Below are 16,300 nucleotides of genomic sequence, written 5' to 3'. Positions count from 1 at the left end.
TGTTTTCTTTGTGTCACTTGTGCTGCTGTTTTTAACTTGTCATAACAACAGGGCCACACATTGACATGTCTGGGGGACAATGGATCCAAAAGAACCTGTCTAGTCAAAAGTTTTCTATCTAGATGAGTTCTGTCCTCACCTCCTGCTCACTGCTCTGCAAGTTTGGCTGCATTCCCAGCTGACATCCACATGTTTGACATCAAGGTGTTCTGAGGCGCTACTGCCTCCACTGGCCTTTTGATGCCATGGCAGTGGGCTTAGATCACTGTTCTCTCCCTGCCCCTAAGGTGTCTCACAGCCAGTGCTGATCTCCAGCCAAGTCTCCACAAAGCCCTTCTGCAGCATGTCCAAACCTGCTTGTCTCAAGCCCCTCATTTCTGCTGCTGCTGCCCTTCCCTCCTACACTTCCCCAGCAGCCTTGGAGCCCAGATGCTGCTGCTGAGCTCTCAGGATGCTCGCTGCTCTCCAGCTCCCACACATCCATCATCTCAGCCTCACTGCCATTCAGGAAGTTCAGCAGAGCTCCCTGCCCTGCTGCTCTCTGCAAGGTCTCTGCCTGCCCAACTTGCTCCAGGGCCCCCATGCCAGGGCCAGGAAGTGGGGAGGAGGCAGCAGGGGCAGATGCACACCCATGATTAGTATCCCATCATTTCTGGCCCAGCTAGAGAGCCAAATCAGGACCTGTTCAAAGTTCACTGAAAGGGTCAGTTCCTGTATACATTGGGCCCTTTCTCTGCAAGGCTGAAATCAAGTGCTCAAGCCTTTGATTGGACATTCTGTCAACCAAAACTGTTGTTCATCTCCCTCCTCGTGCACCCCACAGCAAACCCAAAACAACTGCACGTCCTGGCCCTTATGCAAAGGCAATTGTGTGCCTGGGATCTGGGCTGCTGTCCCCATGGCCACCTGCCATCCCTTCCCTCTGGACACAGCTTGAAGCACAGTGAGCTCTTCCTTGGTCAGCTGCTTCCCTGGGCCCACACCACAAGAAAAGTTCTCAGAGCTATACCTACAGCACATGAACCAAAAATCTACCACACAGGACTTAGCTTGGTCTCCTTACCTTACATCCTTTTTCCTCTGAACTCAACTCCTCTTTTTTTCTTCTGTCATCATCATTGCCGGTGCCATTTTTCCCATTCTCCTTCTCTCTGCTGCATGTGGGGGTCAGAGGAAGGAGAGCTAATCCAGATGGAGGCAAAGCTTTTGTGAGTACATGCATATAGGCAGCCTCTAAATATTGCACACATCAACAGTCCAGTAACTCGGACTCTGCGTGCTCTTGGAGCTCCAGACTCCACCTCTGACCCGACCTTGAAACACTGGGGGCTGAATTTTGTTTCCTGTAGAAAAGGGCCACCGTTTGTAAGAAGGTGCATCCTCATCTTGAGACACCCAGGGTGGAAAGAAGAGCTAGCCCCTGACGATGTCCTCATTGCTGTAGAAATGAAAGAGCCTGCAGACCAGGTCATGGAGCAGGATGCCCAGGGATCAGATGGTGGCTGGCTGGCCATGGCAGCAGCCGAACAGGATCCACTCCGGTGGGCTGCACTCCTATGGGACTCCTATGGCATTCCTATGGGACGCAGGTGCAGCTCATCAGGCGATGCTGCTCCCTCTCCCTGCCAGCCAGCTCCCGTTCCACAGCAGCCAGCCCCTGCCCCGCCAAAAATCAACTTGGCTGCAGCCGGCTGAAGAAGTATTTTGCAGGGGAAATACTACTGCCTCAAAATTCCCCATTTTCAATTGCAAGTCATGTGCATTTGCAATTCACACAGGTGCCCAGCATGGGCTTAGGATCCAGCAGTTATTCTTTAGGGCACTACAGCTGGATGTGCAGTTTCCTTTCTCACCGTGGGCAAGGAGGGAACTGAAGGCTTCATGAACTGCCTGAACTGTTGCCCTCCTACAATCTTCTGTAGAGAGGGCAAGCAGAAGAACAATTGAAAAAAAATGTGCTTTTCTACCAGGCATTCCTTGTGCTGCCAGCCATTCCAGCCACAAAATGTACTAGCACAGGCTTTCCTTTGCAATAGCTGGCAGCAAAGCATTCTCCAGATTTACCAAGTAGAGCATCTGTTCCGGTCTCTTGTGGCATGAAAGCTGTTTTGGGGAGTGGGTGTAAACCCCCCCAGTGTGTGGATGGAGAACATATTGCACTGTCTGTACATAACTGTTTTCTGCTGGGGAAGATCTTCAATATTAGAAGAAGACACTTTGATAGTGCTTTTACATTTTTAATATTTCCTAAAATCTTAATCACTGACTTTTTTGAGAGGTTTTGTTCCTTGTGAACAGGCAGAGCCAACAGTGTGCAGTGACAAGCAATTTGTAAATATCCTGCCCCACCAAGCGTCTGCAATTGGATCTGCAGCACTGGGAAAGATGAAGAGGTTTTGCCGTAATCCCTTCTGCCTGTGACTGCAAACGGATCATGTCTTTCCCTGTCCTGGTTCAGGCGGCAGGGGAACAAACTGCCTCAAGGTACCAAAGGAAAGTTACTTGAAACATTTGGCTACAGCGCTGGATGGTGTTCTGAGGAGAAAGGTGGATGATATATTGTCATAACGGGACTATCACAACTACACACACCCCTCAAAAAATGCAACAGGAGCACCAATCCATCTTGGCAATTTCAGGTTTTTCTTCTACATCTTTTGTCACTCGCACAATGGGGCACAAAATATTTTTTTATGATATACCACAACATTGTTATGTCTTTCATTGTTACATGCTAAAAGGTAGAACAGATGTTTGAAAACAAAACCTCTCAAAAAAGTCAGTGATTAAGATTTTAGGAAATATTAAAAATGTAAAAGCACTATCAAAGTGTCTTCTTGTAATATTGAAGATCTTCCCCAGCAGAAAACAGTTATGTACAGACAGTGCAATATGTTCTCCATCCACACACTGGGGGGGGGTTTACACCCACTCCCCAAAACAGCTTTCATGCCACAAGAGACCGGAACAGATGCTCTACTTGGTAAATCTGGAGAATGCTTTGCTGCCAGCTATTGCAAAGGAAAGCCTGTGCTAGTACATTTTGTGGCTGGAATGGCTGGCAGCACAAAGGAATTCCAGACAAGAACTCAAGTTTCGCAGAGGAGCCAGGGACGAGGGGACTATGGTGGACCTGTGCTCACCAACAAGGAGGGGGAATGTGCACCTGAAGGGCAGCCTTGGCTGCAGGGATCACGAGGTGGTGGAGTCCAACTTCCTTAGGGCAGGGAGAAGGGTGCAGAGCAAACTTGCTGCCCTGAATTCAGGAGGGCAGACTCTGGCACCTTCAGGAATCTGCTTGGTAGAGTACCATGGAATAAAGCCCTGGAGGAAGCTGGTTGATATTCAGGGATCATCTCCTCCAGGCTCAGGAGTGATGCATCCCAATAGAGAGGAAGCTGGGCAAAAATGCCAGGAGGCTTTGTGTGGATGAACAGGGAGCTCCTGGACAAGGTCAGACACTAAAAGGAGACCTGTGGAGGGTGGAAGCAGGGGCTATAGCCTGGCAGGAATACAGAGAGGTTGTCTGAGCAGCCAGGGATCAGGTTAGAGGAGATAAAGGTAAAGGTAAAGGAGGTTAGAGGAGATAAAGCTCTGAGAGATTTAAATGTGGCCAGGGGCATCAAGGACAACAAGAAAAGCTTCTGCAGGTGTGTGAGTGATAAAAAGGAACACTAGGAAAAATGAGGACCCTCTCTGGAAGGAAAGAGGAGACTTGATTACCTGAGACATGGCAAAGGCTGAGGTGCTCAATGAGGTTTTTGCCCCCTTTTCCACCAGGAAGTGCTCCAGCCACACCGCCTGAGTTGCAGAAAGGGAAGGCAGGGACTGGGAGACTGAAGAATCATCCGCTGTAGATCACATTTTAGATCATCTGAGGAACATGAAGGTGCACAGGAGCTGTTAAAATGCATCTACAGGTCCTGGAGGAACTGATGGATGAAGTCACTATCCATTGTATTTGAGGAGTTGTGGTAGTCCAGTTAAGCTCCCACCAACTAGAAGAGGGGAAAAAAAACCCCATTTTTAAAAAAGGGAAGAAAGGAAGTCCTGGGGAGCTGCAGCCTGTGAGTCTCACCTCTGTGCCCAGCAGGATCACGGAGCAGAGAGACTGGAACATGTTATTCAGAGAAGTTGTGGATGCTGCACACTTGGAAATGTTCAAGGCCAGGCTGGATGGGGCTCTGAGCAACCCAGTCTCATGGGAAGTGTCCCTGATGATCTTTGAGGTCCCTTCCAACCCAAAGCATAGTATAATTTTAAACAGGAGGTTTTGCATCTTGAAGAACTAAAGGGGTTGCTTCAGCAGCTGTGTGATTTAGTGCATTGGTACTTGGAAGTTTTTGCTGCTCTCTCCTTTTCTGCCACTGGGTGACAATCCAACCTAAACTTACACTATTGCTGCATTTCTTCACCTTTGGAAAGGAAAGGGATTTGCTATAAATATATAATGAAAAGCACCAGAAAAGGGGAAGGTGATGCTACAAATGTCACCTGATTTCAATGGCCTGCTCTTCTATTAATGGAGGGCTATGCAAATGAAAGTGACTCTTCCCTGTCAGTGCCTCTGTCAGCCTGTTCTGTGTTACTGCCAGGCTGTCCTGTGGCAGGTAGCTGATGGCTGCTGGATCAGGCTGACTTGTTCCTGTACAGGCCAGGGGCTGCTCTTTTGGAAAAACCCAGTCCAGGGTAGGCTGCTTCAGCACCAGCTAGTTAGCACTACTTTGCCAGCCCTTGCAGCTGTTTGTCCTCTTCTAGTGGGATATGAAAGTTAAACTTGGTGGGATCTCAAGCTGGGGTTGAAAAAGCAAATCTGCTGTGTTGATTCTTTGTTGCTGCTGCTTTGGCACCCTTGGGCCGAGCACAGCTTTGCTTCTTGATACACAGTTTTCATTAGTGATTTATTTGCTAAAGTATTTCACCAAGTAACTTTTGGACAGGGTGCAGTTCTCAGTTAATTTTTTTAAGGGTACTGCAGACTGACTGGACTTGTACCCCATAAGCTCCTCTGTTTGTACAGGCTGGACAGACAGGCTTTATTCAGTCTGAGAGATTAAATCTCTCTGGTCTGTAAAGTCCCAACTGTAGTGGGTGGCACAATGCTAAGCAACAAACTTTGCATGGTGACAGGCTGCTTAACCAGACTGTTGGTGTTCCATTTCTCATAAGAGCCTTAACGCTTAATTTTAGCTGGCTCCCATTCCTGGTGTTGTGCTGGATCCTGTAATCCATCCATGGTATGCAGAAGTGGGGGGATCTGTAGTAAAACCCAGATGAAACAGGTTGACTGACACAGAGGTCTCATTATTCAGAGTAAGAGGTGCTTAGAACAGTATTTTTCTAGAAACTATTTTTTTTCTAAAACAAATCTCTAATCTTTGATTGGCTTTCAAATGGAAGAGTAAAGCAGCAACACTAAAATGCCTGTGGAATAAACAAACAGGCATAAAGTCCTCTTGATGCTCCTGTGAGGACTGGTTTTACAGGCTTATTCCACTTCCACAGAGGCTGAGTCCGTGATGTGTTGATTTCAGATGGATGGTGATACACCTGCCTTGAGCAAGCAGAAACCTGGAACAAGTCAGGCTTGGAAAAAACAGCCAGTCTTCTCTTTTTATGATATGAGTGCAGGAACATGACACCTCTGCAGCTCTGAGGCTGGCTCTTCTCTTGTGTGAGAAGTCTTACTGGATGCAAGAGCATTTACAGAGGTATCCAAAGGTCTTGTCAGAGCATGATTGTCTTCTTGAGGCAAAAGAAAGGGGCTGTGGTTCCCTAAAAAGGGAGGAAGTCCTCTTTGCATAACTCCCAGAGAAGCCTGAGGCTGCTTCCTGTGTCTTACCCAAGTTTCTTTTGGGACAGACTATGGCATATGAGAGAATGTTGCCCTGTCTCCTGGAAAGCCTGGAGAAATTTTTGATTTAATGTAAACCCCTGCAGTAAAACTGTCCAAGGAAAGGAACTGAGCTGGAGTACACCACAGCTGTGCATTTAAAAAATGTATTTTGTTTTGCCTTGTTAGTAGAATAGATGTTTCTGCAGGGCACAAGTATCAAGAAGACTTTTCTGAAAGTATTTAAAATGTTACTCCCTGTTAACTGCCCTGTTTCTTGTCTGGAACAAACTTCTGTACTAGAGCTGCTGGATCATAACCTGTGTGCCCCTGACACTTTCATGCAAAGGTTGGTTTCTCAGTGTGAACAGCTGATGAAAGTGATTGCAAAGCCTTTGCATAAATGTGATTCCTTTAAATTTGTGTCTGCTTTGTACCAGTAAAAACTTTGTAGACGAGATAATGATCTCTTACGCTTCTGGGTCTGTCTGCTCAGTGATCACAACAGGGATCTGATGATGCTGACACTTGGGCCTTCTCATCTAGCCTGCTTAAAAACAGTGCTGCAAAAGAATGAGCACAGGGGGCAGCTAATTTTTGCTAATATGCTGATTTTTTGAGGCAGGGACTGAAAAAGTTAGCAGTAAGTTGTTGTAGTTAGCTATGTGTGGAAGGCTTTTTCCTCACAGTCAGCAGCTGTCATGTCTCCTTATCTGTCTGCTGCCAGCTAAATCTTTGCTGGTTCCATGGAGCTGTGACTCCCCCAGCTGTCAGTGGGCTCTGAAAGTCAGTCAGGTTGTGAAACTGGGTGCATCTGCTACAGGCAGAACTCCCAGGTCCTTCATGTAGAGCTGCTGATGTCAAGAGAATGCAAAGTGGGAAGTGTGTCAGTCAGCAATGCTTTATATTTTGGTGGCAGGCAGTTTGTTTCCTGTGCCATTTAAAAAGTGGGAGTTTGAGAGGAAATATTTGCAGAGCAGAGCTTTTGAGTAAATGCAGATCTCTGTTTGAGGATCACTGGCCACTTTGAAGCTCTGGTAAAACTCAGGTTGTGATTGTCCCACAAGCTCTTAATGTCACTGCTGAGATTGTTCCTTTTATTCTTCAACATACTGGCAGAAACAAGTTTTCCTTCTCACCTCGTGTCCCAAATCTTTACTAAAAATATTATTGAATTGCCATTGTAACCTGAAATAGATGTCAGAGACCCAGCAAGGTCTGCAGGGGTATGAACTCCTTGGAGTGAATGGGTGAACTGCTAACCTTGGTGTAGACTGTAGCCAAGATGCAGAGGGCAGACACTTTGCCTTTTTGACTGCTGCATATCCTTGTGATGAAGGGGTGTTTAGCTGCAGTTCTTTAGGTCAGCTCTAGTAGTGTCCTCCTCTTTAATTATCCAAATCCTTCCTGAGTGTAGTGCCCCTTTCTCTGGTGGTGATGAAAGCTCTGTTACCATAGCTGAGAGGATGATGGGTACTACAATTCCAGTGTGTCTTTCTTCTTGTAAGCACACTGGATTCTGTGTCACAGTGAACACTTGGATGCAGCTTTGAACATAAGGCTGATCTGTCTTTCTCAGCAGGAGCTTGTCTGTTTGGAGAGAGAGGTCTGAACAGTGGTGCTGCATTTTCCTTGGGAGAGCAGCAAAGGCCTCCCAAGGTTTTTCAGCCTGCATGGTGTCAAGTTCACCTGGCTTTAACTTTTGTTGCTCTGACAAATGGAGAATTGGCTTGGCGAGGTGACTGAGATGAAGCACTGTGTGTCAGGGGCTTGGAGAGTCGCACAGGGAACACTGTTGTGTGACATGCTCACTGCCTGCATGCATCTCTGCACAGACCTGAAGTGACAGCATGCTGCCTGCTCACCCCCTTGGTGGCATGTGCGAGGCAAATGACATCTGTTCCTGAACACCAGGCTGTCCTGCTGGCTGAAGGAAGGAACAGGGATCTGCCCAGGCTGTTCTGGCCCAGTCTGTCTAGAGCTGACAGCCTGGTTGGAAGCCCTTGGCATTGTGTGAAGCGTGCAGCTGAAGGAGAAGAGAGCTTGAGACCATTCCTAACCCCTCTGAGATGCAAAGAGCAGCTCTTCCTGGGCTTCTCTTGCTCTCCTACAAACTTAGTTGTGGCTTGGCTTTCCTGCTTTGTGGGCAGCCCAAGCCACCAACGCTGACTTTCTTTCTCCTTGTCTTTGGCACCAGGCTGTTAGTGGTGGCTGAATGTAGCATCACGTTACATCCTCCTACATTGTAGCCCTTCTGGAGCTTTCTTTAGAGAACTGTTTTTTTGTTGTTGGTGGTGGTTTTGGGTGGGTTTTTTTTTGTTTTTGTTTGGGTTTTTTTTGTTTGTTTGGGTTTTTTTGTTGTTGTTGTTGGGTTTTTTGTTTTGTTTTGTGGGGTTTTTTTTTGTTGTTGTTGTTGTTGTTTTTTGGTTTTTTGTTTTTTTGGGGGGTTTTTTGGTGGTTTTTTTGTTTGTTTGGTTTTTTGGGGTTTTTTTTTTTTGTTTTGTTTTGTTTTTCCCAGCCAAGACACTGCTGTTCCCAAAGATAAGATTCAGCATAGCTGCCCCTCCAGCACTGGATGCTGAATTTGTGCTGCTGCTGATCCACCTGTTCATCACAAGTGGTGTTTCTGAAGCAGAACTTGGGACTTGGGACTTGCCCAGCTTTGGGGTTACTTGGAGCAGATATTCAGCTGTACTATTAATACAATCTGTTTTAAGATCCCCAGACCTTGCCTTGGAACCAGGCCATTCACTGGCCTTTCTTGACTGAATGGTTGTTAAAAGGGCTGAAAGTGGGAGTGTTACTGCTAATAGGAGTTACAACATTGCTGCAAAAAGGCAACAACTTTCAAGAAAAAAGGAGTATTTGTATTTAAAAAAAAGTGTTTGTGGCTTAGATCAGGGCCCTGTCCATTTAGAAGTGCTGGTCTGTGTATGACTGGTCATAGGCTCAGACTTTATGGCTGTTTTAAGTGAGCAGCTACCCAAATCCTTCCTAATAGGGACCTTAGTCCACTGTAAGTAATAATTAGCCCGTGGAAGAAGAGTGAAGACTTGAAGGAATGCTAGATGCCCATCTAGAGAAGAAAATCATTGTACTGAACCTGAATATACGCTGTGGTCTGCCAGAGATTAAATGTTGTATATTAACCTGAATGGAACTATGCTGTTTAACCTCAGAATTATTATTTGGCAATATGATTAGATTTATTAGCCTTGGCATTTGCAGTGATGCCCTTTCATAGTGTAGCTTAGCTTTTGATTAAAGTGGAAGCACTTGTTGGACTGTGTAATTTCTGGGATGTCCGTGTTTCAAGAAATCCTTATCCATACCTCTGTCTTAAAAAAAAAAAAAAAAAAGAACAGCTCTCCCTCTTGCCTTCCTGGCACGTGTGTCTGACCATTTCCCTGGCACTGGAAAATCTTAAAACTTGTGTGTGTGTGTACACCCAGGCAAACCACCCCACTGTTGTCAAGCTTTGCTAGGTGTTGTATTCACATGTGCTGTGGTTTAGACTTGTTTCCATCATGGCTTTGTGAAACTTCATCACAAAACAAGTGCAACAGAGCTTCCTGGGAGTGCTTGGAAATTCAGCCAGAGGATGGATGGCAAATGAATGACAACACATGTTCATGTGCAGTTTAGTTTTGGAAAAACAGATACACAACTGCATAGCAAGACATTCAGTCAAGGCAGGCCTTGTCTTTTGAGTTTCTTTCTCAAGGAAGAAAACAACCATGTGGTTTGAGAAAAAAGCTCTGTGCAGTTCTGTACAGCTGTTCCCCACTTCAGTATTGACCTAGGCAGTCCAGGCAAGGAAAATCTAATGGTGGGAGGCCCTCTGTAAGTCAGGCTCTCATGGGGAAAGGGCTTGGTGACATTGGGCAACAGGGATATGCACTTTGTGTGTCCAGGGTGTTATCCAGACCTCAAAGTAGCATCTCAGCATCTGTGAATAAAAGGGGAATAGGTGAGAAAGTTCAGGTGTCTGCTGGTTGATCTCAGCATTGCAGGCTGTGATAGGGCAGGAGAATACAGCATCCTTTTGTCTGCCCACTTTATCCTAGGAAAAGTACTGTTTGCTAAGTAATCCTGTCTAGTGGGAAAGCCTGTGTAAATTGTTTCCCACCCAGGAAATCTCTTGAGCACCTGCTCTATTTCTGCACACTCTCCTCAGTCACCCAGGAATATGGGCTGGGTGGATGTGTCTGGTTCAGCTCCCTGCAGACAGGAGCTGGCCCCGGATGCATGAAAGGCGATAACCTGGCCTCACCCCAGCTGGCTCTGCAGAGGAGAGGCTTGTGCACATATGGAGACATGGCAGAGCTGGTCTAAAAGGGATTCTACAGCTAGAGATGACCAAGAATCCCCTGCAGTTCCTGGGCACCCCAAATAAATTGAACACATACCTGTTGCAGGTTTTTTTCCCTCTGGAAGTGACAGCTGTCCAGGCTGGGGTGATCCCTCTTCTCATACACGGTGTGCTTGATTTCCACGTGAAGCATGTACTTCAGCCCTCTGACTATCTAGAGAAAGCAGTTTCCTCCTTTAAAGTGTGGCAGGGGAAAGAGACACCCAAACTTTGGCTAGGAATCAAGTGCTACAGCTGAGAACTGTGTGTCACCTACACAGAGTCCTCCTGTGTAGCAGTGCTACAGGGGACAGCTTTAGCAGTCCTGAGGAAGATCAGGGATTTTGTGCCTTGGATATGCCACAGGAGGGTCAGTTAGAAGATGATTTGGAGAACCATCAGGAGCCTGCTGCTCTCACCTGTACCATGGCTTTCTTTATCTGTGATTCCTTAAACAGGAAGAGGTCATTGGAGCTGTTGTTGTACCTGTAGACCCCAAAGCGAGCGGCCTTGCGGACCTCGGGGTTGTTGGTGTTCACTGGGACAGGGAAGCCAGGTCTTATGGTTGAGTGGGGTGGTGTAACAAGTGTACCTGAAACAACACAAAACACCAGGGTAAAACACATCAGGGGCATGAAAGGGTGGGAGCTTCAGCCCTCTGAACCAATGCTAAACCCTTGTACTTGTCCAATGCATTTGTACTTCAGAAGGTCTCTACTCGCACCTGTTAAAAAGTAGTTTTTGTTTATATGCCTGAAATGGTGAAACAGTCCTAGGAAACGAAGTGACATAAAGAGATGCTGCCAGAAGTGAAAGCAGAGCTCAAAATTATTTAGAAGAAGCCAGAGCATCACAAACATTATTTCAATGTCTCTGTTATAACTCCTGGTTTATGAAAGGACCAACTTTGAAACTGCTTATAAAGATAGGTCATGTAGCTCAGAGTGCAGTATAGTTTTGATAACATATCAAACACTGGCTTGAGAGTCCTGCTGCTCTTAATTTGCATATCTTATCTTACAGATACAAGTTTTTATCCCACACCACACCCTTAAACCTTTGATGGCATCTTGATGCTTTTATGTTAGAAGGATTCAGATGTTAGGAAGAAATTCTTCACTCAAAGGGTGGTAAGACATGGCACATGTTTAAATCCTGGAAGTTTTAAGTCCAGGCTAGGTGGGGCTTTGAGCAACCTGGTCCAGTGGAAGCTGTCCCTGTCTGTGGCAGGGCAGCTGGAAGTAGATGGTCTTTAAGGTCCCTTCCAACCCAAATAATTCTGTGATTACCAAGGTCATGGAGTGGAGAAGCAAGGTGTGCAGGAAATGGAAATTGGGGAGTGGGGGGGGTTAACCCATGACCTTTCACATTAGAGCAGTCCATAAATCCATTCATATTTGTATAAATGTATATTTTTACTTGATTGTGTAGCTCTTTCCCCATGCACCGCTTATTTTTCAATCATTTAAAAGAAGCTCAGAGCTTACAGTTGATGTCATTATTTCACCCCCTCTTACATTTCCCTTCCTCTCCATTTTCCCAATTCTGAAATCAAAGAAGAGGAAAAAATCCCCAATCCTGGAGAAGGTGCCATCCAGCCACTGCTAATGCCAAGGACTGCTGGTGCAGGAGGTGACCTGTGTGCCTGCAGGCACTGAGCCTGGGTGTGCTTGTGCACACAGAGGTTGTACTAAATCTGCTGTGAAAGTCATGCTCATTATCACCTCTAGCTTTTTTTCCACAGACAGCTCTCTCACCCACAGCCAGCTGCACAGAGCATGGGCTATGTACTTAAGCCAGTTTGCAGGGGCAGCTTGATGATCCAAAGTCTATTAAAACAAAACAAAACAAAACAAAACAAAACAAAACAAACAAACAAAAAAACACCCCAAAACAAACCAGAATTACATGCCATCATCAGCATAGAAGGTGACAAAAATTTATCTCACATGTTGCTTATGCACATCCTACTCATACTGTCACATCCTTCTCACAGGTGTTAATTGCTGCACCCACCTGTAACAGTGCTCAGGGATTTACATACACCTTGACCTGCAAAGGAGAGACTCAATTCCACATCCCTCCACAACCCACGGATATCCAAATCCATCTCTCTTCCTGGCTGATACCCCAGCTGCCTTAATGACCCCCATATTTTCTTGCAGGTGGGAGCTGAGAGACCCAGGCCATGTGTTGGAGAGGAATGGATGTTCAGCAGGTGGCTTTCTGTCTGCTGTGGAGGTGATGAGCTCTCCTGTGCCATAACTCTGATCTGTGTTGGCACTGTGGGTGTGCAGCCAGTGCTGGGCAAGTGTTGTGGTGTTTTTTCAGCCAACAGCCCAGAATCCACTTGTAAGTCCCAAGACTGTTCTCTGTGGGATGGTGTTTTCCCACTGCAGCAAGGGTGGGACTCGACAGTCACAGAAGCTTGCGACCATTCAGCCTTGGACCGAAGGTATTTCTCAGGCCAGCACGTCTTACCCAGTGTTCAGCTCATGGTAAAACTTTTCACAGGGGTTTAAGGCACTGGCATCCACAGGTGATTGAGGAGGGCCACGCAGGACCTGTCTGCAGGCAGAAATGAAGCTCCAGGCAGAGCAGGTTTGCCCACAAAGCCAGCTGTCCTCTTCCTCAGAAATGCCATGCTTTTTCCTGTACCATCAATGCCAACCCAACAGCTACAGGGACCAGATTTTTCCTGAGCTCACCTAGCAACTGGCACACTCTGACAGGTTGAGAGCAAGTTGCTGCCTTGGACTCTTCTTGCTGCTCCCCAGCACCTTGCTTGAAAATCTGCTCTCACACCTGTTGGAAAGTCAGGTGTTGCAGTGGTGGGGGTGTTGACATCGGATACTGTTCTTTGTAGAAGGGGGTGGTAACCACAGCCTCTTTTAATCTTAACACAATGTCCTTTTGTGGCTTTTGACATCCCTCAACACCTCTTGAGTCATGGTGACATCTTTTATAGGCATGGAGTGAATGAGGCTGGCTGAAATCACACTGTGTGGATGGGAAGAAAACTATTACGTGCATTATTCAAACCAAGAGTCAGAGTCCAAGAGCCCTTCCTGACTCCAGTGCCTGGGAGATCTAGCAGTGTCACACATGGCCAGGCCTCTGAAGTGCATTACCTGGAGAGGTGAGCAAGCTGGACAGGTGTTGTAGACAGGCAGACTCAATAGCCCATGTGTTGTAAGCAGGGGATAGGTTATGGGTTACATTTTCCCCCCAGTTTTCACCAAGGGGTACTGGGCATTTTACCTTGGTCACCAGTTGCAACTTGGTGTTGAAAATTACTCATACCAGAGCAAAGTGGGTATAAAATCTACTGAACCCTTGTGGGAGATCTTTATCCCACCATTTTCCTCTAGGGACTCAGATTCCTTAAGGCTAGGATTTGGTTTTCTTTGTGTGCTTTCACATTTCTGTTCAAGGTGGTCACTGCATGGCAAACACACAGCTCTGAAATCACTTTTAGTCTTTGGAATAGTTTGCAATACTCTATTTCCAAACCCCAGAGACTCTTCTGGTGTGAGGTACCTGTAATTCTGATTTTCTCTCTGCAGCCTTTTCATCCCTGGCTTGAGTGCCATTTCCTAAAAATTAGACTTTGTGTAAGGTGATGGCCCCATTCCAGGCACAAGGCAGACTTGGCTCAGAGGGTCAAATAGCACTGCAGGGCTCTAGGCATACCAGCATTCCTGAAACAGCCAGGCTGTGTGGGAGCAGAGGCACAGCACAACTTGGCCAGGCACCTACAATACCCAGAGGCCATGACTGTGTGATCTCACAGTCTGAGCAGACAACTCTTGCTGCTCTAGTGAGAGATGCTTAGGACCAGAGCAATCATATTCAGAGCCCATCCTTGCTCCTGGATTTGGAAATGTGAAGAGAGAAAAGTCAGCCCTCCTCCTGCTCCTTCTGTTCGGCAATATACTTAGACCCTTTTGTTGCTCAAAATTAACTGGCAACCATCTGTTATAAAGCAAACAGTGGCTGTTTTTGCAGATATAAGTTGAATGTTGTATTAAGAGGCTGTCTCTTGTGCCTTCCTCCTTGAGGATTGCTTTGGGGACCTTGTTCCTGCAGTATGAGAGAGCAATCCTGTGGCTGCTCCCTCCCTGGCTGCAGTGAAACAAATAAGCAGATTGCAATGTGTTGATTTTTTTTTTCCACCAGATGCTTTGAAAACCTCCTCCCCATTTCTCCCTCCTTTAAAAACTTCCTCCCCCTAGCAAGGCTAGGGCTTTATCTTTACATTTAAGATGTGGCAGAGTTCCTGCATGCCTCTGCAGCCCCCAAAGGAAACCACAGCAGAAACAAAAAGCTACTGGCTAACAAAACACCATCCCTAAGTTCTTTCTGTATATGGGAACTAAAGTAATGCTGAAATATATTCAGTAGTACTGGACCAACACCTTCAGAGAAATACACTCATGTCTGCAGCTCCCATTCTAAAGACTTAAGGCCAGCTGCAATCAAGAGAGTTCCCTTGCTCAGCAAAGAAAGAAATGAAACAGGTTAATGCTTCATTAAAAGTCAGCTAATCTGCACTCAAGTGTCCATCTGTACTTAGCAGTCAGATTGTTACGCGCAGCCTTTAGATTTAATAATCAAGGTCATGCAGAGTTTAAACACTGACAAATGAGTTAAAACCATAAATTGACTTTAAAACCCCTAAATGATATCCCAGGATAGCATGGTTCACTACCCAAGGAGAAAGTCTTTTGAGCAGTTGGGTTTTCAGCTGCAGCCTGAGCCCTGCAGGGCTGAGCCAGCATGGGCAGCACTTGGAGAAAGGCTGTTATTTACCAGACCCCTATGTAGCAGCACTCACAGAACATAAACCACAAGGAAAACAGCAATTATTTTGCATTCTTACCACCTGAAGTCCTGGTGAAGCTCCAGAGTGCCAAACAGCAAAGTGCAGTGAAGCTGCAGGTGAAGTTCGCTGCCATCTCCACCACTCCAGAGGAGGAGCCCGACAGCCAGAGGAGCAGCTGCCCTGCTTCCTGCTGGAGAACTGCTTCTGTGAGTGTTCTTATTGGCTGGTGGGGAAGCGAAAAAACACCCTAAAACCCCCTGAATCATCACAGCTCTGATGCAGTCTTTGCTTCCTGCTGATGACCACATACCTCAAGGCCCAGCCACAAAGCTGTGGCTTGGTGACAGCAGCACCAGTCTTGCATGAGGCAGGGACTTTTGTTTTGTGATCCTCAGGGGCAGAAGCGTGGACAGATACATGTGATACAGCACTGGAAAGGGGTGTGGGGGTGAGCAGAGTTACAGTCAAGTGCTTTAAGTATCTTGGGGAAACTTCATACCTAAGAAACAGGCAATCAGCCTGGGGCTGTGGCTCTTGGCTTGCATTTGTGCATCTGTGTGGACACCTGACAGAGATGATGGGCCCAGGGTCTTGCCTCCCCTCATGAGGAGATGTGGGGTTTGGGTGAGGGAGACAGGGAACTTTTAGGGGTACCTACCCAAGGGGGCTGTGTGGAACAAAACCAGTAGGGAAAACATTTTGGGTTTGGTGGTAGAGCATCACACCCTCCATTTATAAAAGGTGTTATGACAACAGGAAAGGGCGGCATTAGAGGGGATGAGTTTTTTCTAGGTGATATCTAGAAAGAAAAGAAACAGGTGGAGAGGAGTATTTTGTCTCTCTGCGGCTTGGACCTTCCCAAGTTCTGCAGACATTATTGCTGCATTGAAACAGACAGGGTAAAATCCTGGATACATTGTTCCAGAATCAAAAGACCCAAAGCCTCTTAGCTCAAGACAACATTTCCTTGGGATTTGAAGAAATCCTTGTAAAAATCTTTGCACTTTGTAACATCAGCTGAGCCTGCCCCCAGCCTGGCTGATGGGACCCTGTCAGCAAAGGAAGTGCAGGAAGCCTGGAGAGGAGGCAGCGGTGCTGGAGGAGGCTCTGTGCCCTGCCAGCTCAGCACAGGACTGGGAATCCAACCACCTGACTCCTGCACTCCGTGGGAGCATTCCCTTCCTGGCCAGGCTGCGCTGAAGCTGTGCTGTGCCCGGCGCTGTGCATTGCCCTGGCGCTGTGCGTGCCGCACGGACAGTCCCGTTTGTGGCTCCGCACTGCCCGAGGCTCT

General features: G+C 46.8%; 1 protein-coding gene across 2 annotated transcripts; it reads right to left on the bottom strand.

Moving 5' to 3' along the window:
• Nucleotides 1-7,917: 7,917 nt before the first annotated feature.
• Nucleotides 7,918-16,186, bottom strand: LOC135292814 (cystatin-F-like). Of its 2 annotated transcripts, none has more exons than XM_064406890.1 (5): nt 15,320-16,186; nt 15,070-15,232; nt 10,604-10,776; nt 10,243-10,359; nt 7,918-9,782 (listed from the first exon to the last, which is right to left on the bottom strand). In XM_064406890.1, exons 1-5 carry the CDS (start codon nt 15,371-15,373, stop codon nt 9,690-9,692), a joined length of 600 nt encoding a protein of 199 aa, XP_064262960.1. In that variant the 5' UTR covers nt 15,374-16,186; the 3' UTR covers nt 7,918-9,689. The 2 variants fall into 2 exon arrangements, with proteins under 2 accessions (XP_064262960.1, XP_064262959.1); XM_064406889.1 differs by having other exon boundaries at nt 7,920-9,782; nt 15,067-15,232; nt 15,320-16,178.
• Nucleotides 16,187-16,300: the final 114 nt, after the last annotated feature.

Source organism: Passer domesticus, unplaced genomic scaffold (genome assembly GCF_036417665.1).
Source record: "Passer domesticus isolate bPasDom1 unplaced genomic scaffold, bPasDom1.hap1 HAP1_SCAFFOLD_51, whole genome shotgun sequence".
Taxonomy (NCBI): domain Eukaryota; kingdom Metazoa; phylum Chordata; class Aves; order Passeriformes; family Passeridae; genus Passer; species Passer domesticus.
Note: the sequence above shows the minus strand (reverse complement) of the source record. Positions and strands in the feature narration are given on the sequence as shown.

What these genes read in the sequence shown, in the direction of transcription:
- LOC135292814 (XM_064406889.1), bottom strand. Translation starts at nt 15,373, where the DNA reads ATGCAAGACTGGTGCTGCTGTCACCAAGCCACAGCTTTGTGGCTGGGC. An exon ending in CTTTGTGGCTGGGCCTTGAG is followed by an intron (nt 15,233 to 15,319) that starts GTATGTGGTCAT and finishes CTTCCCCACCAG; the next exon opens with CCAATAAGAACACTCACAGA. An exon ending in GGGAAAAAAACCTGCAACAG is followed by an intron (nt 9,783 to 10,242) that starts GTATGTGTTCAA and finishes TTTTATTCACAG; the next exon opens with ATGCTGAGATGCTACTTTGA.